This window comes from Pocillopora damicornis, chromosome 2, assembly GCF_964200805.1.
Source record: "Pocillopora damicornis chromosome 2, jaPocDami1.2, whole genome shotgun sequence".
Classification (NCBI taxonomy): domain Eukaryota; kingdom Metazoa; phylum Cnidaria; class Anthozoa; order Scleractinia; family Pocilloporidae; genus Pocillopora; species Pocillopora damicornis.
Genome location: NC_142671.1, coordinates 12,773,145 through 12,800,296, shown reverse-complemented (window position 1 = coordinate 12,800,296; position 27,152 = coordinate 12,773,145). Strand labels below are relative to the sequence as shown.

Below are 27,152 nucleotides of genomic sequence, written 5' to 3'. Positions count from 1 at the left end.
CAAACGGACATATGTCTTATTGAAGAAAGACCGTTGCCACTCCATACAGAACTTATAGTTGTTAAAGTAAGACCAGCTCTACGTAAATAAGTGGAATCTTATTGAAGGATTATGGTTTTGAATTCAGTACCAGTCCAATTACAAATTGGAGCGTGTTTTCAGAAGAAATCTAGTGACACGAAATGCCAATAGTAACGAGAAACAGGTAACGTCAATGAATAAGAAAATGGTCTACAAGCAAATTGTCTACGTTCAAAAATCGTCTGGGTTCGACTAAACATTTCTAAAATTACAAAAATAGTTAGTTGCACCTCCCCATTGAGCTTTACCAAGACTGACCAAATTCAGCCTTCAGCTTGACATCCTTCTAGGTTTTTTGATGTAACGAAAGTAACCCAAGAGCTCAGTGTCGATTATTTTTAACACGCCGTTTAAAGTGGAAAACTCATTTGAATTACAAATAATTTTTGAAATTAGAATTCATATTTGCGCTCAGTCTTGCACGTGGAAGGAGCTTACGAACCGCAAGAAATTTCAGCTTATTTTCCAGCTTTTATGGATTTAAGGAACACGTTATATTGACCTTATTACCTTGGATATCGTCAGTTCTGTCAAGGTTGGTGAGTGTTTCTTATGCCGAATCGCGTGGCTAACATTCGACGTCGAGGATTCATGACTTCAATTTTGTCAAGACTTTTCTTCAGGTAAATAACCTATATACAGATATATTTCGGATGGAATTGTAGTGCTCGTGTTTTTCGTTGTTGCTCGAGTAAAATTAATTTGTAAAGTCGAATATAAGAAGGGAGGGCAAGATCACAAAGCACAGAACGAGCCTCATTGTCAGCCGCCATGACAGTTTCTTGATCGTGTCTTTAATGGGAATGCAGAAAAATTCATTCTTTACTCTTATTGTGCTTATCACTTATTTCCTTATTTTACTTTTCATTTCTGTATTGATTTGTCAAACTATACATATTTTTGTACCTCGAGTGTTTTTAAGTTTGTTTCAACCCCTTAATTCCCGTCAGTGATCAAGACAGAATTTCTCTTTACAATATCAATACAATATCAGGCAGACAAGTGATGAGAACAAAGAAAAATATCAGTTAGGGGATTACTGATTGATCCAATACCAAATTCTCAAAATTCACATTATAAGAATCTATAGCAGACAATAAGAAAAATTAATTTTGAGAGTTAAAGGCTTAAACGCGGTTGTTATTTCCTCTCAATCCCGCCAAAGAAAGTAGGGAGCATTCGTTAAAACATTTTACATGTAATGTAGAATCATGTTTTCTGGATATCAGAGGATTGATTGCCATCTTTCATGCAGAAACTGCAGATGGCTGTACCCTCTGTTATTTGTATTATCAGTGGAACTTGACTAAATACTTCGGGGTAACCTGATATGCATTGGCGCTCCAACAAAGAAGGGTTCTTAGACTCTTACATCTCATCCACACCTGCAGAACATATTCACATACACCGGATTTAACTGAATGAAAATCAGAAACAGACAACTGAAAAATTGAGTTTTCCATACGTTTCAAGTAGTCAGTAGCTTGTATTTTCAATGTCCTAAATATGACGTCGACAAACATCGATTTATACAGCTTCTATAAAGAATAAAATATTTAATCGTGTTGAAGAAAACAGCTTTAAAACATGTCTAGAGCGAAGAAATTGCAAATCGTTGACTGCCACCTTAATCCAAATTACAGATTGTAGATCACCTCTAAGTCACCCATCTCCAACTTTTTTTATTTTTTATTAATTTTTTTTCAGAAAGTAATTGCCAACTGTGGACTTTAGGTTCAAATTTATTTCTGATTGTTTTGCGGTGAAATCCTTTTGTTGGCTGATGCAGGTAAATAAGATCCTAGTATTATACGGTATATAAAGTTTTGCTCAGTTTGTAGTTAATCTTAGATGCATAGTGCATGGGGAGATTAAAAGTTTTTTGTCTCACTCTTATTCTTATGCTTTTACGCATAAAATACTTATTTCAAAACAGTCTTAACCACCCATCCCCTCACCTGCTGAAACAAAATCTCCACGTGAAATACGGGCATATTATAGTTGAACCCAGATGAACTTTACTTTTCAAATGGTTCCAAGGATCTGTGAAAGGTTGTTTAAATGAAACACGCACCTAATTAACCGTGTTATAATAGTGTAACAAGAGCAAACGTAATTTATACTGAAGAACTCTATACTATCTTTTTAAAGAGTCAATTAGGTTTTTTGTTTCCTTTTTCCCACGGCTTTTGGTTCGTAGTGCTGCTGATTTCATGAGGTAAGTATTGACCTATATAGAATAAAATACAAATGTTATTTAGTCCAAGTAAAAAACGTAATAAATATGAAGACCTGGTCCTACATAAAAAACGAAAAAGAAAAAAAAACCTGTTTCGGACACAGGAGTGTGTTTGTACAAGAGATGGGAGACCATGTTAAGGCTGAATCAGTATAGGGCATTGTCACCCAAACAATCTCTTCCTTCGTCTTGATCTGTGATAGAAAGGCTTGGTCCTCAAAAAAGAAGATGAAACAGTTTCGGCCACTGGACTGTCTTGTATGCGCTGATCGGGTGTTTGACTTTGTACAAGAGATGGGAGACTTAAAGCTGACCCTTAAGGGGGTTGGTGTCACCCAAACAATCTCTTCCTTAGTCTTGATCTGTGATGCAAAGACTTGATCCCCAGAAAAGAAGATAAAACAGTTTCGGCCACTGGACTGTCTTGTATGCGCTGATCGGGTATTTGACTTAAAGCTGGCCCTTTAAGAGGTTGGTGTCATCCAAACAATCTCTTCCTTAGTCTTGATCTGTGATACAAAGACTTGGTCCCCAAAAAAGAAGATGAAACAGTTTCGGCCACTGGACTGTCTTGTATGCGCTGATCGGGTGTTTGACTTTGTACAAGAGATGGGGGACTTAAAGCCGGCCCCTAAAGGGGTTGGTGTCACCCAAACAATCTCTTCCTTAGTCTTGATCTGTGATGCAAAGACTTGGTCCCTAAAAAAGAAGATGAAACAGTTTCGGCCACTGGACTGTCTTGTAGGCGCTGATCGGGTGTTTAACTTTGTTCAAGAGATGGTTGATTAAGGGTTGACCCACCTAGGAGTCGGTATCGTTCAAAAAAAATATAGAAAAGATTAAAAGGTAACTCATTTTAGATAATATTTCATACATTAAAACTTAAAATAAATGGAAATAAAAAGGTAAAGTTGATTTTCGTATCTTTTGCTTTGACATAGGATTCAAGGGAAAGTGGGAAATTCGATGTATATTTACGTCTTGGATTTCAGTGGAATATGATCGCCTCCATGAGGTGTCCAAGGCGAGTGGTTTGTTAGCATTGAGAAGCTGCACGTGATCAGTTGAAGCAGTAGCACACAACACAGAAGCATCATTTTAGGTATTTTGGTATTTAATGTCTCAGAGCTGGGCGTGTTACCTGGCAGCCCAGGTTCAGTCAATCAGAGTTTATTTTCTCGCTAGGGTGGAATGTAAGAACAATCGCATTTTCTTTAAGTGCTATCCTAGTGTTACGAGTTCAGTTTACGGCTTACGCGCAGCTCTTCAAGAAAATCTCACGATTGATACGTCAATCCGCGATCAGCGTGTAGCAAAGCAAAACAGCTTACTTACGGCCAACTAATAAAATTAAAAATTTTAGAGCTTTTTTCGGTGTAAGAAGGGGTTGAACAAATTATTTCACTATTATGGAATTAACTTGAGGTCACTTGCTCAGATGTATTTCCCGCGCGCCATAAATCCGAGCAGAAAAAACGAGGCTCCCTAACTTAGAGACGTACCGAGAAAACGCGGTTAGTGAGATATTTAGTACATCTCCTGGTTCAAATAGAGGGGAGATTTCAATTCAGACAAACTGTTAAATTAAGTGGGCCGTACTGCAAACTACGGCCACTAAATTGACCAATCATAGCGTGCGTACTAACCGAGAGATATGATAAGCTTACTTGGCGTACGTTTTATCTCTCGACGATGATTTGATTCAGTTGCAATTCTCTCTCAAAAAATAGTTAGAGAGCAAATGATCACCTAAAAATCCGCCCCAGAAAACTCATAGGAAGCGTAAATTGCAGGTTCTCCCAGAACTTTTGACCTTGTTACTTTTTTCAAGGTTCTCTACACAGCATCGAAATCTCATTTATTTCTTCTAAAACTCAACAATTGATTTTTTAAGCGGTTACGCTTTCATGATCAGATCCTTTTTTTTTAAACCTACAAAGCACTACATTTGACTCACCGCGACTGATCAGGGAAAGTTCGAGGAAAAAAAAATTAGAGTTAGGAAAATGTCAGGGAATTTCGTTTCCGTAAAGGAAGATAGACGTCCAATTACGCCGTTATTTTCTCACAATCGGTGAGAGTTAGGAAATTAAGTTTGTCGTCATTTCTATAGGAATGATAAACCGCCTCATTGTTCTGACTTAAAACTCGATTTCAATCCTCTTAGAAATTACTTCTAAGGACCTCACTTGGAGTCTTCGTTTTTCTTGTGTGTGAAAATCCACACGTAATAGATCTATTCATATTTTCGTCTTTTTGATTATGCGAAAGTTCAAATGATGTTTCATGTTTTCGACAGATTTACTAGTGTACATGTGCAATGCAGGTTAAGCCGTTGGGCACCTCAAAAATTAAAACAAAAACCGAAAAAGAAAACTCAGTATCGTTTAACGACACCGTGCACTTTCTTTTCCTGTTTAAGGTACCGAGGTTACAAAGTTAAAAAGGTCATGAGGGACACGTGTTGAGCTTAATTACAGCTGAATAGAGATTTGTTATTGAGGTGAGTTTATTTCATTGTTTCATTGCGTACATATTCATTGTTTTGTTGTTGTTGTGCTTTGTCCAACGAATGTCCGATTGTACAAAACTTTTTTATGTATACAATTACAACATGTCGTGTATTATACTATTATATTGTGGCTCATACTTATTTCTTTATTTTTCCCTTCATAGAATTCATGAAGAATGACCAAAAAACCAAACAATTGTCAACCTTCCGAGAAGAAACAAGAATTGGGGGTAGATGCGCCTCCGTTCCCAACCATGTTTAATGTGCAAAGGCAGTGTTTCAGTATTTGCAAAAATTGACTACCTTGTGGTAATAGCCTCGTGTAATACGCATGTGTATGAAGACAGACATTTGGCTAAATAAAACGCATGCGTTTGACAGTAGATGTTACTACCACAAGGTGGACAACTTTTAAAAAGAATAAAGAAAATCGTCTGCGAGAGGTTCGCGGGCGGGGGAGGTCGGATGGGGAAAACAACTATATCAAATTTGTAATATTACTGTATTAAAAAATTGTAATAAAGAGTTTGTAATATTACTACTGTACTATATATTAAAAGATTGTATTGTAGTACTGTACAGTAATATACTGTACTGCATCACAAGGTAGATGCATTATCATGAGTTAATAAAAGTGGCGGGTGTGGTGGTAGATGGTGGACAGAAACCGTTTGCGTTTTCCCTTCAAGGTTGATAACCTATAAGTACCTTTTAATAGGGCAGGTGTGATGGGGGATGGTGGACGGATCAAACCCCAATTTTTATTTTATTCTCTGAATTGGGGTCGATCCAATTTTTCTTTCTCTCTAAGATTGTTATTTGTCTCTGGCCTTATGCTTAAGGTGATCGTGTTCCTTGGTATCCAGCCTTGGGTGGTCGAAGAAACCTGCAAAACAAGAAAATGAAGTGAAGACCATAAAAACGTTTACCCCCAACTTTCTGCCTTCCTTTCTATGGTCTTCTTGTATTTAAAATAAATTGAAAACTTAATAACGTCGAGGCTATCAGAATAAACGTTCAAGTTTTCCAATAGAAATAGAATATACTTTTTACAGTCTTTTTTTTTTCCTGGCAATCTGAAGTAAACTGCAGAACAAATACATTTAATCACCTGAGGAACACGAGACGCCAGTCTTCAAAATAGCTTCTCTATCGAGCAAACCATAGTGTAGGACGAGTTTTTCTCGATGTCATTACTGTAGTGGCTTTTCTTCTTCTGACAAACAGCGAATTTCTACTGCCTTTCCTAGGTAATGCTTTCTCAGGTCCAATCTTTATCATTTGCTTCGCTCAGCTATCTGCAGAAAGTTCGAGATTACAAAGGTAAACTGTACTTTTATGTGAACGGACAGAAAATAAACATATAATTTCATACGAAACCAGGTTCGGTGTACTGTTACAGCAATGGAAAGAAAAAAGAGAAGGGCTTAACGAAGAGTTGTTATATCCCTTAGGTAACGTGAATTCTGCTTTAGCCATGAAATTTGCATATTACAACTTACGTTTTGCACGTGGCTCTCTGAAATGGCTCCGCAATGCTAAATCTGTAAAGCAAATTTTCAGTAATTATTGATAGCACGAAAAACAATTTTGGCAAATTTTAGGCCATAGAGAATCACCTGCAGAGTTGTATGACGTGAATTTGATTGATTCAATTTCATTTTAATAATTTTTTTACACTAAAAAATACAGTGGTTGACTTTCTGATTGCTTGAATTACACGTTGAGGAAAGAACAACAATAACAGAAATAAGCTTGTGCTTTATAAATTGGGTTTGACAGAAGCGAAAACCGCAGATACTAAAATTTCAAGAAGCTTACTAATGCCAAACCTTGCAGTTATTTTGGACCTTTACGCAGTTCAATTTTAGTTTGCCCTTAGCGATAGGGTCAGCTTTTCAAACTGTTAAGTTCTAATGTGATTTCTGACCATAAGACTGCTTACCCAAGCAGTTTCAAGAAGTGAGAATGATAAACGATCAAAAGTAATGGAGCAGTATCCCACTGTCAAACTAAACGTCTTAATTGGTTTCTGTAAAATAAAACAATAGACTCAGTAAGATGTAGAACTTTCTAACCTGTAATCAGTATTTCAAGAGATCATCTTGTAACCTTCAATCCCGGTAAACATCATTAATTATTCTTCCATAACTGCAATCTTCAACTAAACCATTGTCTACCTGAAAAAGACAGTTTCAACAAAACATATCTGCCAGTGAAAACGTTTACCAGATTGATATTTTATGTAAATTATTAAATACTATATATCTAAAGCGAAAAAACTTAAAACTAGAAAAAAAAATGCAGAGTCAAAGTAAACTCCATGTCACTACCCTGGTCAATTTTCCCAGCACCACTTCGAAGAGAATAGGATTCGATTCTCACCGGAAAATTCTAGCTGATTATTCTGGTCCAAAAAACGGTCACCGTGATAATATATCACGAACACTACACAATTATTTAGGCATTACCTAACCAAGACAAAAATTTTCAAATAGCCTGGCAAGATGGAAAGCCTTAATTGTTTTTAGGTGCAACACTCTTTACCACACAGCTACAGGTCTTAACGACACGTTCTACTCTAAAGAGCGAACAGGAACACAAACGCTCCTCAACTGTACAATTCGTATGGCCAGAATTCAAGTACACGAAATCTATACGTCAGGTTGGCGTAAGATATTGTCGTTAACACACTTAACTTCTCCGAAAGGCAGCCGACCTGCCTTCTTTCTCAGTACCCCCTAACCCCCACCCCCAGAGTAAACCATCAACAAGTTGGATAGCGGAAGGTATTCGTTGCGTGATGAGTCGTCGAGAACATCAACCGTTTCGTTGTAATTTCATATAAATGAACTCGCTGGTTACGGAAATTTTTGCAATTTAGAATTCCCGTGGTGAAAAAGAGAAGCCTGCTGTTCCAACTAAGTTGCCCATCTTTAAACTTCATATAGGCTATTGAATCAAAACGTCATGTAGAAAAGCGTGAATGAAGACTTAACGATATCGGAGTAAACAATTCTCTTCCCTGTCAAACAGTCTGCCAGTCAGCCTGCAAGCCAGTCAGTACACTAGTGCGGCAGTCAGTCAGTCAGTCAGTCAGTCGGTTAGCCAATCAGTCAGTCCCTCTGTCAGTCAACCACCCACCCAGGTAGCCTGCCAGTCAATCCGTCCGTCAGTCATCATATTGTACTACATGATTAAACTAGACGAATTACATGAGCTCCAAGTAGACAAGCCTTATGCCAATTCACATCTTGACTCAGTTTATCCATGTGCAAGGACAGGCACACGCCAAAAACCACTTCTCAATGTGCACAGCTATTAAAGCCACAAAGCCAAATACAGGTTTGAGTGCCTCATGTAAAAGTCCTATTGGACACGTGTTGTAGAAATTAATATTCAATGAGTGCAAATAAATTATATTATCTGAATCTATGAGACTCTCAATCATTACTCTAATGATACTCTTGAGGGAAGGGAGGAGAGAAATATTTAAGTGATTCATACTCTGGAGACTTTTTCAAATACAATTGTAATGGTACCAAATAACATGAAATGCATTAAATGCAATATGTAAAATCCTACAGCTCAGCAAGATGTATACTGACCCAAAACTGAGCTAAAAACTCTATGGCCCTCAAAATGTAAACCTTAAACAATTTACCCACAAACCAAAAAGGTACAATCTGGAGAGTCTATGACCCAACAAACTTGAGATCCAAAGACCCTATAGACCCTCAGATCTAGATCTGACAAGACTGAAAAAATTTTAGGACCCAAAAATGTTGAGACCAAAGATCCAACAAGTACGACCCAAGAATCCTACCCTTAGTGTCCAAAAATACTATGCTTAGAAGTCTAAGAAGTCTACGACCCAAAAGTCTGAGACCAACGACAACTTGAGATCTGAAAAATGTAAGACCCATGAAAACCAAAAATCCAAATAATCTGAGGCCTCAAATTACCAAAGAGACATTTAACTATGAAAAAGAATAAAAGAAAATCCCAAAAAACCTTGGACTTAAAATAGCAAAACCCTGAATCCTTCCACCTGGGAAAACCATGAGACTTGAGAATAAATTTAAAGGTTTTTAAAGCAAAAAAGTCAACACATTAAATGAGTTTTGCTAAAGCACTTGTTAGAACAATTTAATACAGCCCACTCACTTTAACAAATCTATTATAAAAACAAACAAACAAAAATTAAAACATAAACTCTAGTACATGTAATACCTTCCCAATAAAGAGGGTTGTGGGCCAACAGCTGGGTGAAAAATGCCTGGTAAATTATCTACTAACATCTAGAATAACAACCTAGAGCCAACTGTACCCATATCCATATGTTTGAAATTTGAAAGAATACTATGAAACTAAAAAATAAGTCACCTTTCATTTGCATTGTTGTTGTCAGTCATCACCAGTACTCTCTCTCAATACTTTTCACCATCATTTCTTGGCTCAAGATGTTCAACTGTCATGCTTTTGTGGTGGATCTGAAATAAAGAAACACTATTAAGTTACTTCATGTAACACTCTTTAATCAAAACAAAGTTCATTCTATCAGTATCACAGTGGCTTATTTTTCCTTATTTATTTGCCTCTCTCTCTCTCTCTCTCTCTCTCTCTCTCTCTCTCTCTCTCTCTCTCTCTCTCTCTCTCTCTGTAAGAAGCCCATGGAGTGAAAGCTTATCCAAAAGTTTTACCATAACAGCTCTCTTCAGAGACTAAGAGTGTTACATGACTACTTTTCTAAAATAAGATGTTTGAACACAACACATTTGCCCTAGCTACATGCAGGTCTTGAAGCCATCTTTCCTCATTTAGAGTCCAGTTGGCTGGTCAACTTCTGGTACTGATTGCCCACGATTTCATAATAATTGTATCACACTGGCCCATTTGTTTGAAGGTTGGACAATGCTATCCAGCAGATGAATCACTATCTGGTAGACAGAGATGTTTTTCTCTGAGCCCTAATTTTCTGGGTGATGTTCATCTAGGAAATTGCTCCATCCAACCTTCTAACAGCTCAGATCTGATCTAACACATGGTTTGGGGCTTGGTATCAAAGTACAATGGGAAATACAGGTCTTTAAAGGAAACAGTCTACAATTTCTCATATAACTACTAGCTGTGAGTGATTATTTGAGTAAACATATGTCTCCGCATAACAAGTAGTGTCATTGACTAAAGAGAAAATAAAGGATACAAAGCTCAAACTAATAAACGTCATTTGCTGGTTTTACATGATAAGGGTTTTAGTTTGTGATCAAGCAAAATAATCACTAGCTATCAATGTCCCAAAAATAAAATATAGACAGAAGCTCATTAAATTACTCAATGAGATGGTAGTGTGTTTAATTACTCCCTGAGATAGTGTGTGATCAATCTCAGGTTGAGTAATACATAATTGATTTAGAGATTTTTGACTGTTGATGAGGTTAGAAATATTTTTTCTTAATCTTAATCATGACCTATCACACATTCATATATAATAAATGATCTCAAGTGCAAAACACATAACCCAGCTCATGTCAGCTGGTGATAGATGGCCAAATTTAACTTTGAAATTCAAGCCCTGAAACAGTCTATTTATCAATGACATGCATCAATAAAAAAATCCATGTTCACTAGGTCTCTTTTCAAGACAGCAAAATGTCCTTTTTTAATAGCTCCAAATCAAACTAAGGAAAAGATGGCAAAAAAAGTAGTCTGGTGAGTGCATAATGTTTACAGTCACAATTTTTCAATTCTTTTGAAGACACTTGAAGAATACCATCCAAAAGACCTCATCATCTCTGAGCTGAATGAAACCAAATGTATTGAACACACTCTCAGTACTAACAAGTACCTACCAATCCCGTACAAAAGTTCATCAAGGATTTATCTTTAAGTACTAAGTAATTTTATGTAGGAAAGTGCTTCAGGTAATAATATTTACTGACAATGAGACCTGCAGATGTTCTTTTGCAGTAGTTTTGCAATATTTTGGAGCAACCTGGAAGCTCAAGTCTCATGGATTGGTACAGTCATGCATTTATTGGTTTTTATCCTTATGGTTTCCAGTGTTACTGTTTTTATCCTTTAAAACCTTTTGGCATCATTTGCATGCAGTTTTTCCTGTTGTAAGAAACTATTGCATTGAAGCATAGCTTGATTATTTTGGAAATCAGGCAAAATTGGATTTATTTTTCTTTATGTCAGTACACTAGTGCTCTACATTTCTCTATAATTAGCTCGTCACTTTTCCTAACCTTTGGTGGGGTATATCACATATTTACATCATGCTTTATTAAATTCTCAGCTGCTGATATATATGAAAAAGCATTAAGTATTACAGTTTAACTAAATGAAATCTCACTCTTTAAGGCATGCAGAGTATTGACATGGTCACATAAATGCAAAATTTTTCAGGTGGTTGAGTGTTACAAGCAGTCACAAAATAACTTTATGTGACATGTGCATGTGTGAATTTGTGAAAATTTACATAAATTGAACTATGACTTTGTAATTTGCATGCACTCAAACATTCAATGATTTCAATGTCTCTAAGTGCAAGAGTGTAAGAATTCTAAGTATGTTCTGAGGTGTGTTGAAGTTCTTCTGTCTGTCCCCATTCTGCTTCCTTTTCTTTCTTCTATTTTGTAATTGATAATAACATACATTGTATTCCCTCAAATATGTGCCCAGGCACTTTAAAATTTCAGTTACATTAGGGAGGAGCACTTATTGGAGGGAGGGTGGTTACTTAGGGTGATTCCTCAGTATTGCACTGCGCAAGCTTTACTGCACATAAAAATCAAATAATCAGGCAAATAAGCAAGCACACATTCTGAGAACACCATATTGTTTTCCAATAAATGGACCAGTTAAAGAGGTATGATGGTCTTTAACTTGTGAACATACACGATGACCTATATTTTTATAGTGTAATTTTGGAGTACAAATTATCCCCTTTAAATTGGACAAATTACAAAATTTATCAAAGGAAATAAAAGGTACGGCTTAAAGCAGGCACAAAGCTCGGACTCAATGAACATTCTGAGTTGCAGTCACATAAAGCTGCATGGTTTTTGCACAAATTATAAATCAAATTGTTCCATATCCTTGAGACTTTCAACCTATCAAGTTTTAAAATGTTACTTTAAACACCCTTGCTTCCAGCTACCTCATAATGTACTGTGAACTGATGAAATGACGCACCTGATTAGTGCCAGAACAGTCCAGTACAAATGAAGTTTGGCCTATCATATCTTTTATACATGCACAGTGACCTATCTTTTAAATTGTTGTTTTTGAAACAGACACTGATAGGAAACATAAGAAAGTTTAAAAAATTGTTCAATAACCCCTTTTTTTCTAGGGAATCACCTTCAACAAAGTGGGAGGGCACTTAAAAAAGAAGAGTGCTTGTTTGGCTTTAGGAGTGGAAACTTATCCAAGCTTTTTAATTCATCCTATATTTTGAAATCAATGTTATTTTGAATAAACTAGTAATACTTATATTGAGTCTATGAAAACCATGTGCTGTATGATTCCATGAATATAGCTAATGAAAGATTGTGAGGATTTTTAAACTAAAAAAGAAAAACATCAAAACAACAATGACATCAAAATTTGTAGACATCATCTTTTACGCAATCATAATAAAGAACATGGAAGCTTCAAATACTGCAAATTTTCCCTTTTTTAACATGTGCTGGAGTAAAGCTTGCTACAAAACATTTGAATTTAATTCTGCTTAACCCTTCCACTCTCAAGTGTGACCAATAGAGAATTTCTCCTCACAATATCAATACAATATCAAGCTAATAAGAGACAAGAATTTAGCAAAATATCAATTAGGTGATTGTCAGTTGATCCAAATTCTCTAAATTAACATCATGAGAATTGTAAGGAAGATAGTGGAGAGAATTACTAAGAGATCTTGGAAGTGAAAGGCTACGGTTAAGCTTTAAAACTTATTGAGGCACTGAACGACATTCAAATAAAATCGCGCTGTTCAGTAGAATGAACTAAGAGATGATAAATTACACTTAAATAAAATGTAAAAACAAAGAAGTTCTGAGGTTCACCTTATCTTGAATTAGCTCTTTTACACGTGTTTGTGACAAATTCGAGATGTGAGTCCTCATGAATTTTTTCCAATCCTTGTCTGGCAATCCATTCTCTCCACACAGATATCACCAAAATGATGCAATACGTACGTTTCAACTCATGACACGTTATGGGAAGCTTAAGGACTGTTTTCAGTTTGCTCAGGTTTTGTAAATATTATTTTTCCAAACATGCTGCCATGTTGGATTCCCATCGTTTGTTCCCAGTCTACTATCCTTGTAGACCCCCGCAAGTCGAAAATTGGACCGAACCGTCCCAATACGAAACGTGGGCCCCGTCAGATAACTATCACATCGTGTCTTAAATCGGAAGGAACCGACCGGAAACGGACGTAAGAGTTTTCGAAATTGGATGGAAACGCAGGAAAACAAACGTAAACGTCCAAGGTCGGACTGAACCGTCTGAAAACGAACGTCAGTGGTCGAAATCGAACAAAACCGTGTGATAACGGATGCAAATGTCCGTAGTCGGACGGAACCGTCCGGAAGTGTCCACTGAATTCGTCAAATGTGTCGATACCTTCGTGTGCATCATCGGCTTCTTCGAGAGACATCTTATTCGCTTTTTAAAACAATTTCTGACACCAATATAGAAGATACAGCGCAAAATAAAATTTCGAGAGAAAGCAAAAATACAGTAGAGAAAGATGTGAAACAGCTCAAGGGATACTCTTACTGGAGACCTCAACTTTATCGTTTCCCTCTCACCATTTCCCATTTCTTTTTCTCTTATCACGTTTTCGTTGACCGCCTGTTCCTTTGTTCCCATTCCCGTAGTCCGGTGTGCATCTAATTTTTATTGTAAAGAACATATCTACATTTGAAGACCCAATTATCGTGAGAAGATTTGAATACGCAGTAATAATAATAATGACAATCTTTAAAGAGGAAACTTTTTCACTAAAAAGTGGTTTACAAAACGGACCTCGAAAATTAAAAATTAAAAATTTACAATGAATAAAAATGCTAAAAGATGCTACTAAAAACTAATGTATCTTATGTGTAATACAAAACTTAAATCAATGAATTAAAAATCTGACGCTTCAAAATATTTACATTATCAGAGGCTCGTATAGTTTTGTCCAGCGAGTTAAAATCACTTACAGCATGATAGCCAGTTCTTTGTTTACCCCAGTTTCTTTTAACGGATGGAATTTTGAGGTTTGCTTTATTTCTTGTGTTGTAACTATGCTGTTCTTGCTGAGTGACTACTAGAGAACCATCGTAATTTTTGAAATCGCTGGGCATTTTAAAGAAACATCGAACTTCCTCATTAGTTTTGCATAAGATATTAAATACAAGGAGCTCAGTGTGTGAAAGTAAAAGAAGAAAAGGCTGCATGTTCAATTTGGGACTATGATCATCCGTGAGTCAGGCGTATGCTGCCCTCCCGTGTTTCGATTTCCTTTCTCCTCGCACACGCGTAGAGGGAGACAGAGCGGTCGGGTAAAAAAATCTTGACTCGAGGTGTAATTCATCTCATTCAAAAAGATGCGAATGTACCTTTAAGAACGGAAATCATGATAGACCAAAACTTGCACTTATACTGTAGTCGAATTTGGTTGAAAGACCTGGCCGTTCGGGAACTGGGAATGATGAAGGAAAGAGCAAAGGACCAATTAAGGTGCTTCATCACTCAGTATGATCAACAGTTTTTCAAACTACCCGAATGGCCTCAAGTCCTCTTAAAAGAGTAATTTACAACTGATTTCCTGATCGATTAATAGGCTTTAGCCTGATAAAAACAATTTTGGTCTTAATTCATTTCGGCGTCAACACCTTCGTTTTTGAGTTAATGAGTAACATGTTATTCATTTCACCTTCAGCTTAAAATGCAAAGTTAATGATTTACCTCACCTTTTAACCATTGAGAAACAAAACCTATGTAAAGAAAGGTATTATGTGGATGGAGATGTAATTCCGATTTCTTCATTATCTGGAGAAAAATATTTGATTTTAACTCTTTTAACGTCGCGCAAAACAAATATAATTTGTTGTATGTACGACCCAAAATTACAATAACAAAAGAGAGAACAACGGGCCAATCACTTGGAATAACCTTGAGACCTTTGAGTAAACATTTACTACTGATAACAGGCAGGTCAAAATCGCTGTCCACTGAAAGCTAAACACGTTCTCCAAATACATCTCTGGCTCATCGTCAACTCAAGAAGTAAAGCTAAGAGTCGTGATTCTTCATGCCATCAGAGGATGTAACAAGGTTGATATGAGACTACTCGCCATTTGTGCTTTTTTTATCCAGGCAAGTTCAAGAATAAGACGTTCACTGAAAACTGGAGGACATGAAATTTGCGTTTAACCACTCTACATACTGTTGTCATGTCACGTTAGAGACGCAAAAGCGAGTTATGTTTTGTATTTGTATCTAATTTGATCCGCTTTGTCATTCCTTTTTGTTTTTGACAGTACGTGCATTCGTCTACTGTTGTTGACTACTACGACAAAGGCAAGTATACTCTCCACAAAGATATAGGACCTTTTCGTGTCAGCTTCAATGCTTTTGTTCCAACTGCAGTTCCTCGGTAATTCATTTTTGCTACCTAAGCCAGATTAAGTCACTGTTTATTAAAGCATTGCTGGCGAGGTAAGAGAGGAGTGAAGACAAAGATCTGTATTAAAATTTAACCTCTCAAGACATAATTTCATTAAGCCTTTAATTCACTGTACATGCATGTTTGACGTAAATGCTGTCAGCTGAAAATCAAACAAACCTAACCAAACTTAGATGCAAGAGTAATACTGGCAGCTAGCACGAGTCTAATTATCCGTTCCTTTTGTAGGAACGAAAATATTCATTTCAGTCGGTCATAACAAAACGAAATTCTTCCTGTGCCGTGATTTATCGTGACATAGCAGAAAGTTACGTTACCCAGTCAAACGTGTATCTTTAGTCTATCTGATCCCACAAAGTGTAACGATCTATGATAGCATGTTTTCGCAGGCCAAAAATGTAAAGCATTGCACGAATATGAAAAGAGTCATAGATTATGGCGCATAGTAAGGTATGTGTAGCAATATGGATTTTCGAAGAATATAGGTAACAGAAAGATAGCAGCCAAGCAAAGGATTCAAAAGGGGCGAAATGGGTTGCGAAACAAAATGAGATTTTGGGTCATGAAATAAGATCCTTTCATACGCTTAGGCGCTTTGAAATTGAAGTAACAATCAAACTCCTATTTTGTCGTTTCAGCTTCAAAAGACAATGTTAATGGTTACAAAAAATAATATTTTTTGTTTCGTTTGTTTTCAAGCTTGTTCTCTTCCTGAAGGACATTTACCCGCTCGAAGGAGTGGTAACCTTGAGCTTTTCAATTGCTCATTGGATTTCAAAAATCTTGTCAGATACATACAGCTGCCCATCTTTGTTCACTAATTCATAAATTTGCGGCACTTTTTGCCTCCCCAAATGAACGATAATTTTACCTATTTAATTGTTCCACATGGACACTCAAATTTTAGCCATTCTAAGCTATGCTTTCGGAGCTGAAATGCATGTTGAGAAAAACGAGGGTTTAAACTATAGTTTTGGCAATGCCTTGTTTTGCAATGCAAACTACGCAGTTGATGTTTGCGCAAATGCCTCTGAGAGTAATTACAAATGAGAAAGAAGAGAATATTCAGCTTAAAAAAGAAATTGATCGCAAGGTCCTAAAAGCAAAAAGGAGGTGAAATCTGTTCATTGTGAAGACGTTTTCTGCAGTCTTAGAAAGAAAGTTACAACTAAATCGCTTTTTGCCTTTGCTAAAAGGCAAAGGCGTTAAAGAGGAGAAACAAAATCGTTCTAATGAAATATTCCCTTTCTTGTTTGAACAAAGTTAGGAATTATGAAAAGCTGTTTGGTAAACAGTAATTATGTCGCACACTCAAATGACTATTAATCTGGTAGAACAGTGTAATTTCACTTTTTCGAAGCTATTTTACATCAGTGCAGGCAATATTTTTTACGACTTTCCTGAGTTTCACGAGGGAAGTGATTTCTAACTTATAGCATGGAACAGGCTAAGAAATAACAATCTAATAATGCATCGGTATGGTAAAATATTTTGCTTTGATGAATGTTATGCGGTCCACACTTTTGTTCAGTAATCAAAAGATGCCTCTGATTATGATGAATATTCACTTTTTTTTTTTACTTTCTTTTCTTTTTTGTCTCAATTCGTTTATACCGTTCGGTGAAAATTGAGCTTGAAGTTCCTTTTAGTGGCCCCTTCTCACGCTGGAAAGTTGAATACAAATACATGGATAAATAGAAAATAATAATAAAAAAACACCAAAATCGGAAATATTTTAACGTATGCTTAATTTCAAGTATGTGTGTATGATGGTTTTGGTAAAAATAAATAAATATTCAGCGTTACAAAATCGCCGTCCATTGGAGACAAATTTTCTTTTCTCCATCAGCTATCTTTTTAGCCCGTTTCGCTGTTCTGAACTACACCAGTGTTTGAATTATTATTTCGTATTTCATAGATGGTGTTGGAAATAAACAATATATTTCTATTCTTCCAGATTTTTGTATTGGTAAATCATCTGGTTTGCATGCAGACCCCGAAGACTGCAGGGCTTATTATGACTGTTCCCACGGTAAAACACGACATCGCACAGGGCTCTCCACCGGACTTATGTTCGATCCACAAAACAGGCATTTTGTTCATTCGTGGGAAATGGATTGTCCAGTCAAAAAAGGTATTGCGTTAACAGATATTTAATAATAATAATAAACTTTTTTTATTGCCTTTGGCGATAAGAATTACGGTAATATTACAATAAAAATTCAAAACACTTCATATTATCTATACATATCAAATTAAATTAAGTTTAGCACCTCTAGGAACAAATGAGAACTATGAGGACTTGATCAAGAACACACTCTCTTGCTCGATTGACTAAACAATGATCATTATTACAGGGTATTGCAGTCCTCTAGGCGCCCACTAAGGAAGCGACCTTAAAATAAGGTCAGAGTATCCCTAGCTACCGATTCTTCGCCAATACCCATCACCATTTCCTAAAACCAAAATGCATTAACTCACACTGTATCTTTTGCTCTTGAAGTTTATCGCGAACTCTGGAGAAATGTCCCAGGTTCATCCGTGGCTGATTTAAAAGGAAGCAATTTCTACCCGTGTGCTGCTTCCAAGACAGAATTCATCGACACATTCTGTCTTTACAAATCTTACCAGGATAATAGTTACGGTCAGAGGTTGAGATCTTTCTTCAGAGCCCCAGAGACAGGCCATTTCACCTTTCAAACTTCATGCGATAATTCCTGTCAACTGTGGATGAGCAGCAGTGAATTACCAGCTGGAAAGCGGCTTATCATTGATCAGCGTGTGTCAAGCAAAGCATATAGCTGGGATGGGTACGTATATGTTGTCCAAAATGACTGACTGATCGTGAGTTACCTCAGTATTTTATTAACCGACCGCTGACAGTCAAACAGACCAACTTTTTCCGCATCGACTGTATAGAGTGCGATCTCACAGTGGCCCATTTATGCAATCATTTGCCAATGCATGCCTTGCGCTACTCCCACGACTGATCGTTCGCGTTCAAAAGCGCGTACAAACTTCCTCGTCGGTACGTATTACGAGTAGCTCCAAAAGCATTGTGCCGTGTGATGACTGTGCAGGGTCGGCAAAACAATAATTTAAACGTAGCGGGAAAGTGTCCATTTCTGTCGGGGTGTTAAGGCGTGCTTTCCAAGGAACTTTCTCTACAGTCCTCGAGCTGTGCTGTCATGACTCCTACAAAATTTTCATCTTTGATAATTATGCACTTAGATTAATTCCTGTAGCTTTCTCAATTTTTCCACCTTAGAGTTATGGTTTTCTTGTAGATCTGTTAATCAATTATCAGGAAAGATACACCTTGAGAAAGGCAAGCTGTACTACATGGAAGTACTCCACAAAGAAGATAGATTGGCTGATTTCATTTGCGTCGGGGCCAAATTTCCGACTTTAAAGAAAGAACAGCCTATCTCATCAAGGCACCTTGTCATGAATAGAACAGGTAAGAAGAGAAAATTCATTGAGACGAGCTACCTTTGTACCAAACTGAGCTTTAAATTTGTAATGATGAATGACTTGGAACTTAAACCCGAGGAATACAAATGGTATGTATTTTATTATTTTACATTTCACCTTGATTGCAGAACTGCAGCTTATCGGTTGCAAAGGGAACATACAACAACATAACGTTGAATGTCAAGAGGACACTTCCTGTGAAAGCCCCCATCAACAGGTGCTTATGATGTTTTGTGCTAATTTCTTTTTTTGAAAAAGCAAAGCTAAATTCAATGTAAACGTATCATCCATCCACACTCAAATCAGAAATGATTATTTTAAGAATTTCAGTTAGAAGGTCTGTAGGGTTCTGTTTCGTTGCTGACCCTGATTGTTTTTAAATGCCCTCATCTATAAAAAAGAGTTTGAGAATATGTACATATTGTCCGAGTGTGAATGCCGAACGGGATAATATATGGCTCGAGGACATGACGTACGAAACGCGTGCAGTGAGGTCTGTGTTTCATGACCGAGAGCGAACAAGCTCTTATTTAGGATACTTTTAATTTTCCATATGTGAAGAAATGAATTGAATTTTATTATGAATAACATTCAATGCAGTTCTAGTTGGTCGTTTACATGTTCTAGTTAGTTGGTGGAAGCGATTTCACTGATGCGCCAGGAAGATGTGCCGATTTGTCACATTAGAGCTTCCATAAGTTATTTTTTAATCAACGTTCTTTCAAGCTTAACAAATTCAAGCAATCAATGGATTCGTCGATGCGAAGCTTGAGATCAATATCAGCAGACGGATCACCTTCGTCGCTAAAACAAATCAAACAAGTCACGCAGGTTGGTAGTTATAACTTGTGAATGTATTATGCAAATTATTCGCGTATATCACAGAGGAAAGGGATCGAAATGGACTGATTGCTTAGTATATTAGGAAGTGCAGACGTTCCGAGAGTTTCTTGAGACCCAACAACTCCTCATTCGCCCCTAAAATTTCTAATTCAAAGTCTTGGAAACATCTCTTCTTCAGAAAATGGGAAAAAAACAATACCATCAATTCTTCGCTTTGCTTTCGATTTGACTGATCGGCTCCAACATATATTTTCAACTTCTCACGCTTTGTAACCAGCACAGCATATCAAACCAAAAAATTGCATTAGATATCAAGAGTTTGCAACAAAGAGAGTTAGAAATGATTTTACCTAGCGGGTGACCCAAGGGATAATTCAAGTTTTGATGATTCTTTGCCAATTCGGTAAATGTGCCTGAGCAGAATTTCATTTATTCCCTTTTCTTGGAATGCAGGAAAGCACTGAAATTATAAACAGAATTCTAGAGGACTCAAAGAAAGAGGAATGGCGTGTATCTAACATGACGTCAGCTATGGAAATTGCTGAAATCACAGAAACATTTGGCAAAGAACTGGCTCACAAATGGTCAAACGATACATCTGGTATGGTCTCATTGGATGCTAACATTGGTGAGTGAATTTATCATCTACATGTCCCTTTTGTCCTTTGTCCTATATTTATTTATGACATTGAGCCCTCAGTATGCAGTGAGCTGCTGGGCAACGAGCATTTCTTCAATACCGGTGCTTGCAAGGTAGCACCATAGCAAAGAAAATTTGATAACCCCTTATGGCCAGAAAATTTCGTTACAACGATACGTGATTAAATGATTATTGTCTGCATTAGCTCTCCAGGCATCAGTGTTGCCGTCCAACAGCTACAAATTCTCAGTGGCTGAGTTTGACGTCAACTGGAGAGGGATCAAAGATATCTTGGCTTTAAAAATAACAAGTAAGTTAAATAAGTAAGATCGCACTCCCGCTTATTTCGTGAATTTGGGCCATGAGCATACACGTCGTCTTTATTTTCTTATTTTTGCAGAAGGGAGACCAGACAACAAAACGAAAGTTTTTAGCGTCATTTACAAGAATTTGCATGAGCTCTTGCCATCAAATCCCGAGAAAATTATAGAGTAAGTAAAATAAGCGTTTATCTCTCTTGCTTCGCTTCTTTGTTATCTCTGAACCTTTTCCCTCCATTGTTTTTCTCACTATCATTGGCTGAGAGACCTCTTTACTACTGAGAAACAAATCATGTGAGCATAGTTACTGCACAAGCCTGTCAGAGAACTGACGAAGATACAATTGTTTCTCATAATGATTAATACTTTCAGAAAGCTCTTTTGTTGTTGTTTTTTTCTCCTAACTTGTAGGAAGCAAGCCTTTGAAGAGAAGTATCTTGAACTTAACAGCCGAATAATAAGTAGCCTTATCTACCCGCCAGCTGATAGTCAAACTTTAGAGGTCCGGGTCACTTTTCAACACCTTAAGGTAAGATTGTTGCTGTATAGAGGACTAACACCACGATTTTTAGCGGCCGTTTTTGAGTCAGGCCTATTGTTTTTTATGCCTACTTCTTTTGTGGACCATCACTCAAAATGAAATAAAGATCTTGGATTGATTCATTGACAGGTCCTTCATTTTTTCCTTTTCTTTTTAATGGAAATATATGTGATCTCATCACTGGTTTATTTACTAATTAATGATGACCTGATTTTTATCCTTTTTTTTACAGCACAAATCGAATGCCTCTCTTACGCCAGTTTGTGTGTGGTGGGACTTCGCTGCTGCGTGAGTACCAAGTCAGATTTAGGCTGTAGAGCAAAGATGTTCTGATGTTAACAAGGAAATTGTTTCTGAGCTTAATACCCAATCTGAGAAAGAAGAATCCGCCAAATAGAGTCGGACCTAAATTAGCCATGTTACATAACACTTACATAACAATTTTTCCTTTGATATAGGCATGTATGGAAAGTGTTTCCAACATACAATTTAGAGCTGCCTAACCTTATCTCTTTTAGTATCAGTTCAAAAGGTATCACCATGTCTGTATCCAAGGCGTCGTTCCATTTAAAATGCACTAATGATTTTTCCTATTTAATTAGTTCTTTAAAACCAATCAGGAATAACATATACCCCTTCCAATTAATCTCCTCGGTTAAAATGCTGAAAAAAATAAAAATAAAAACTACTGATAAAGAGAGAGCTAAAAAAGCTCCAAATGAATGAAACAACTTCGACTTTGGTCTTATGGCATTGTTCTCACGATACCTGTAGGGGTGTAAATGGAAGTGGTTTCTGGTCGACTAAAGGATGCCAAGTAGACGAAACTACCTCGAATGAGACTCACTCCACATGCAAATGTAATCATCTCACCAATTTTGCAGTGTTGATGCAGGTTCAGTCGGATTCAGACTTAGAGGTAGTGATGGTGAAGAAGTTATTTTATCTTCGATAGCTTGTTATCTCGAGGCGACGATGTGGATAATCAAGACAGAAACATTAAACACGAACACATCTCAACATTGAGACGCTTCCATTGTAACTATCCATGAACGAAAACTTCTTTCTTGTTCGGTGTTGCGTTCACGTGACCCTTATTTTATGGGTCTACAGGATATTATCCATTTTGCCATGAGAAAGGTGTTCCTCGCGTGATACAGTAGCCCATAATAGCGGGCTGAAACTATGAGAGTTGCTCTTCATTTACTGTTTTATCTAACGCCCCTTCTATCTCTGATACATATTGAGGAACATTCATTCCTTTTCAGGTGGATAAGTCCCATAAAATAGCATTGCAGATCATCACTTACGTGGGCTGTGGACTTTCCCTAATTGGCGTCACTCTCACAGTCTTCATAATCGCTGCTTTTTCGTACGTGCCGTTGTCTTTCTTTTTTCCGTTGGCCCGTGTCTGCTTTGAAATCTGCTTCATTCAAAATATTTCTTCAGTGTTAATAATGAAAGAATTTTGTAAAAGAAAAATCAGATTAAGACATGTGCTTTGAGTGTGAAATATGAAAGGAAGAATCCATCGCTGTTCTCAATTTATGATCCTTCGTCGTCGTCGTCAGTCATCGCCATTGTTATTGGTTGTCTGAACTCTCTCTTACTCCATTCTTGTTGTCGAATTTCAATTTGCGGGCTCCTGTGTGATCCTGTGCCAGAAGATTGTCGTTCGCGTCTAAAGATATTTAGACCTTTCGAAATATATAGTTTCTTCATTTATTTTTCTTCTGTTCTTCTTTTGTCTCGTGATATTTAAACTAAAAAGCAAAAGGCGTGAGGGAACTTTGATTATTTTCATTACCACAGGGGTCTGCGCTCTGAGAGAAACCTTATTCATTTAAACCTGTCTCTGTCTATTGGTACATTTCATATAATTTTCCTGGCAGGAATTGAAGCAACTAGCAACGAGGTGGGTTGAATACTCGCATAAAAATACACAATACTTAATGGAGCTTAAATTAATACTTACGTAAATGCATCTGTGATTTACAATCGGCTTTTTTATTACTCAAAGCTGACCCTAAATATAACCATAATCTTCTCGCTGAGAAATGAAATTGCCTAGACGTTTATATTTCTCTATTTACAAATTCAATGAATATAAATATGAACTGATTGATGTAATTCTGTCGCAGATCGCCTGCACTGTGGTAGCTGTATTACTTCACTATTTCTTGTTGGTGTCATTTTCGTGGATGTTAGTGGAAGGCGTGTACCTTTACTTAATGGTCATAACTGTCTTTGAAAACAACAAAGAACAACTACGCATTTTCGGAGCATGCTCATATGGTAGGTAAGCTCTATATTTATGGCATTCAGCTTCCCATCAGTCAGACATTCACTAGGCAAAAAATTGACTCCTTGCTGTTCACTGATCATTAAATGTTATCAGAAGATCTGACGTTTTTATTTTATCTATTAGGTCTGCCAGGAATAATAGTTCTTATTTCAGCAATTGTGGCGCATGATGGTTACGGCACAGATTTAAGGTAATTTATACGGTTCATTACCTTTTTCTGCTCTCGTTAGAAAATAAATATATGCAATAAAAGAATTGTCGGATACTTTACTTGTGAAGAATGAGTGGTACGGTATGATGCAGCGTTTCGGTCTCGGCCAATAGGTACATTTGAAAGCTTGTCTTATTCTAGTGTAAGTGACCCCGTTGAGCATTGTTTTCAAAGCCTCGTCTACAGTTCAAACGTTAGTAGTAGTGTGTCCTTTTATCGCAAAAATATTACCAAATGAAAAAAAGTGGTTGTCGATACTTGAACATGATGTAAAAAGATGGCAACGAAACAATCTGGATGCTTTGTCCCATCATTTTGTTAAATGATCATATATCCTCAATGTTCTTAGCTGTTGGCTGTCTATGGCGAAAGGCGTTATATACGCCTTTGTGGGACCAGCACTGGCAATAATCTTGGTGAGTAGGATAGCTGAATTATTCCACTTAGAGATGTGTGGTCACTTAGAAAGCTAAAGCTGCTTTGCCTCTTAGTATTTCTCTTCACAAGCTAGGCGTGAGGAACGACAGAAGATTCGCCATGTTGAGTTATCTCAACTCTGTCGAACCAAATTGTTAGCCAGCTACCTTTTTAATTTCCACAGAGAATTCTTTTCGTAAGACGATAAACTATAACATTCCATGGCCATTTCGCTTTCAGGTGAACGCCGTAATCCTTATCATGGTGATAAGAGAGATCATCAAGGTACAAACAAATGGAGTCTCTCACTCGACAAAATTTGATCTTATCAAGTAAGCAACCTAAGTTTTTCACCATCATTCATAATTGATGCCATAGTGAAACGTCTTTTCTTACCCAGACAATTCATTGCCGCAATGATCGATTATTATTAATTAATTCCTTCCATATTGACATCATCAGATCTGGTTTCAAGTCAACGGTCGTTCTTTTTCCTTTACTGGGTGTAACCTGGTTGTTTGGTATTTTGGCGTTGGACAGGAACACGATAGCGTTTCAGTACCTCTTTGCTCTTTGTAATTCACTGCAAGGTTTCTTCATTTTCGTGTTTCACTGTCTACTTAATTCAGAGGTAAGAAAATGCACTACATATCTTTTATCATTTACTCATGGGGCCACTTACAAAAGAAAACATACGACTAAAGCGGATGGTGTCCAGTGAGAAGAATGAAAAGCAGTTTGTTCAGAAAAAAATCCCAAAAAGGCTAGATACACCATTTTGACATACTATGCTTTCCGCTTAAGCGGTGAAGATTTAAGTAGAGCGTTCCACTTTAGTTCAAATAGCGGTGAAATGGACGCATATAATATCCTCTCCATAGAGGATCAGAATAGTTACTTCAATCTATATACATATGCGTACTTAAACTCATACCTGAGGCGTTAAAGATCCCATCTCAGCTCAAAACTCAATCGTTTCTGCTCTTTACCATCCTTTTATCCTTTAGGTTCGCAAGGTTATACAACGGAAGAAAGAAATATGGTCTAGCCGTCGAACAACCCTCTTCTCGCCTTCAACGACCACACCCTCTTCTGCCCTTGCAGCTTCAACATCTCACGGAACTACGCTATCGGTAACTGTTCTTATGAAAATATCACTGAAATCAGGGGTGTAGCTATGTTTTTTTTAAGGGGGTAGGACCAGTCAAGGCTTTGAATTTCTGCGCGCAGTTAAAAGGACCGGTTAGTGGAATATCTAGCATTGGCAACATTTTATCTCAGGTAAAGTCTAAGGATGCGCACGTTTTCTCAAACCTCAATTTTAAGATTTTTTCTATGTCGTACACCAAAGGGCATCCTCAGCATAATTTATCATTACTTACTTAATTTTCCTTGATGTGTATTTTAAAGGATGTGAATATGATGTCTGTTTCTGATGATGCCAGCAACAGGAAGCTCGCAACCGGCAGTGGTAATAGCAAATCTAAACTTCTACCTAAAGAAAACGGCAATGATGCTTCTCAAAACGTGAATGACCGAGTACCTGTTTCAACGGATGGCGCAAACAAAGGCCTTTCGATGGAAAACTCATCGCCCGCTTGGCTTTCCAAGACTGAACACGATCCAGGGCCTAAACGAATAAAACTTCCTCCGGTCACGGTTCCAGAAAATGCCAAACGAAAGCAGAAAAGAATCACAAACAAAAACTTAAAACAGGGGAGCAAAGGAAAGCTTAACACAGCGATCGAACCTCTACAAGAGGAGACTTGAATGAGTTCATTAAACTGTACTCTTACAGTTGTAAAATAATTATCCATAACCAGCTGTGGGGCAGAACCTACCCACGAAGGCAACTTTGGTTCGGGAACTGTGAAAAAACTGCCGTTGGACGCTAAGGCAGAACAGATAGTCCTGAACCACGCACACATTTTTCTTTTTACGATCAAGAAGGCAGGAATGACATTATCACTCATGTATAATTTGAATTTTTTCATTTCTACCAATGATGAAATTGTCTACAAACATACTTGAACTTCATCAGCTGTCTGGTTTAGTGCAAAAAATTGTAACATTCTAATAAACCGCTTCGTTCCATGCATGATGTAAATGGTGCAGTTCAACTCTAAGAGGTATTTATAGCTTGCTGTGAAATAACTCCGCGCCCTTAGCTTTTTCAGGTGGCGTGACTATCAAGGATAAACGCAGCACATTTTCTACAATCAAAAAGCCGGAAAGGCGGGAAAGAGGCCGGTTTTTAACCCAAAGAAGGAAGAGAAATCCGAACCACCTTGGCCAAATGTTGAGTGCAAGGAAGGTTCAGTAGCATTTTATTGAAAAAGGCCTCGCAGTAAGGCTCGCTCCATTAACGTTTTCATGGTCTGCTGGAGGTACCCAGAAGGACCTGATGTAGCCTACAAAGGTTTTCTATCTGACAGGCGGTCAAAAGACTAAGCTCGGATTTCGAAACCCCAATTAATAACATTGTTTGGAAGAGATGGATTTCTAACATAATTTAAAAATTCCACATATCCTTGTCTGGGTGCTTAAAAAATTAAAATTAAATGCACACCAAGGTCAACCAATCGCTCTGCCCGAAACGTCAGCTTTTAAACTCTTCACAGTGGCCAATTTACGTTATCAACTTGGTTGATAATACTAAATTACCAAGTTAATCAAAGTACTGGCAATGCCACTTCGAAATTCATAGTGAAGGACTCGTCGTGAAGGGCCCCGCGTAAAGCTATCTCTGGCAACAGGCACCGCACGTCCAAATGATGCCAAAAACATTTTAGTTCTCACTGAATATATTTTATCTTAAAAGAAATCGGGTTGATATGGATAAAAGGTTTGTCTCTTGTGGGTAACCTTAATAGGAAAAACAA

At 37.3% G+C, this 27,152-nt stretch overlaps 1 protein-coding gene and 2 long non-coding RNA genes across 7 annotated transcripts; 2 read left to right on the top strand and 1 right to left on the bottom strand.

Annotated features, from left to right (window-relative positions):
- Nucleotides 1-485: 485 nt before the first annotated feature.
- On the top strand, nucleotides 486-5,137 carry LOC113664875 (uncharacterized). Of its 4 annotated transcripts, XR_016184011.1 has the most exons (6): nucleotides 486-704; nucleotides 1,789-2,299; nucleotides 3,098-3,166; nucleotides 3,262-3,422; nucleotides 4,743-4,823; nucleotides 4,997-5,135. It is a non-coding gene; the product is annotated as an uncharacterized LOC113664875 (long non-coding RNA). The 4 variants fall into 4 exon arrangements; XR_016184009.1 differs by having other exon boundaries at nucleotides 1,789-3,166; nucleotides 4,997-5,137; XR_016184010.1 differs by having other exon boundaries at nucleotides 3,098-3,422; nucleotides 4,997-5,136.
- Nucleotides 4,815-13,156, bottom strand: LOC113664874 (uncharacterized). The gene is made up of 5 exons (XR_003445666.2): nucleotides 12,905-13,156; nucleotides 9,219-9,325; nucleotides 6,911-7,012; nucleotides 5,944-6,130; nucleotides 4,815-5,718 (listed from the first exon to the last, which is right to left on the bottom strand). It is a non-coding gene; the product is annotated as an uncharacterized LOC113664874 (long non-coding RNA).
- Nucleotides 13,157-15,016: 1,860 nt separating this feature from the next.
- On the top strand, nucleotides 15,017-26,394 carry LOC113664893 (adhesion G protein-coupled receptor L4). Of its 2 annotated transcripts, XM_027180512.2 has the most exons (22): nucleotides 15,017-15,209; nucleotides 15,374-15,413; nucleotides 17,477-17,653; nucleotides 18,023-18,329; nucleotides 18,807-18,979; nucleotides 19,122-19,210; nucleotides 19,720-19,824; nucleotides 20,290-20,464; nucleotides 20,682-20,786; nucleotides 20,877-20,967; nucleotides 21,208-21,325; nucleotides 21,570-21,625; nucleotides 22,112-22,256; nucleotides 22,606-22,709; nucleotides 23,150-23,252; nucleotides 23,479-23,632; nucleotides 23,766-23,832; nucleotides 24,203-24,269; nucleotides 24,511-24,602; nucleotides 24,733-24,901; nucleotides 25,278-25,403; nucleotides 25,681-26,394. In XM_027180512.2, exons 1-22 carry the CDS (start codon nucleotides 15,174-15,176, stop codon nucleotides 26,038-26,040), a joined length of 2,859 nt encoding a protein of 952 aa, XP_027036313.2. In that variant the 5' UTR covers nucleotides 15,017-15,173; the 3' UTR covers nucleotides 26,041-26,394. The 2 variants fall into 2 exon arrangements, with proteins under 2 accessions (XP_027036313.2, XP_089053705.1); XM_089197579.1 differs by lacking the exons at nucleotides 15,017-15,209; nucleotides 15,374-15,413 and adding an exon at nucleotides 15,947-15,969.
- The last annotated feature ends 758 nt before the right edge of the window (nucleotides 26,395-27,152 follow it).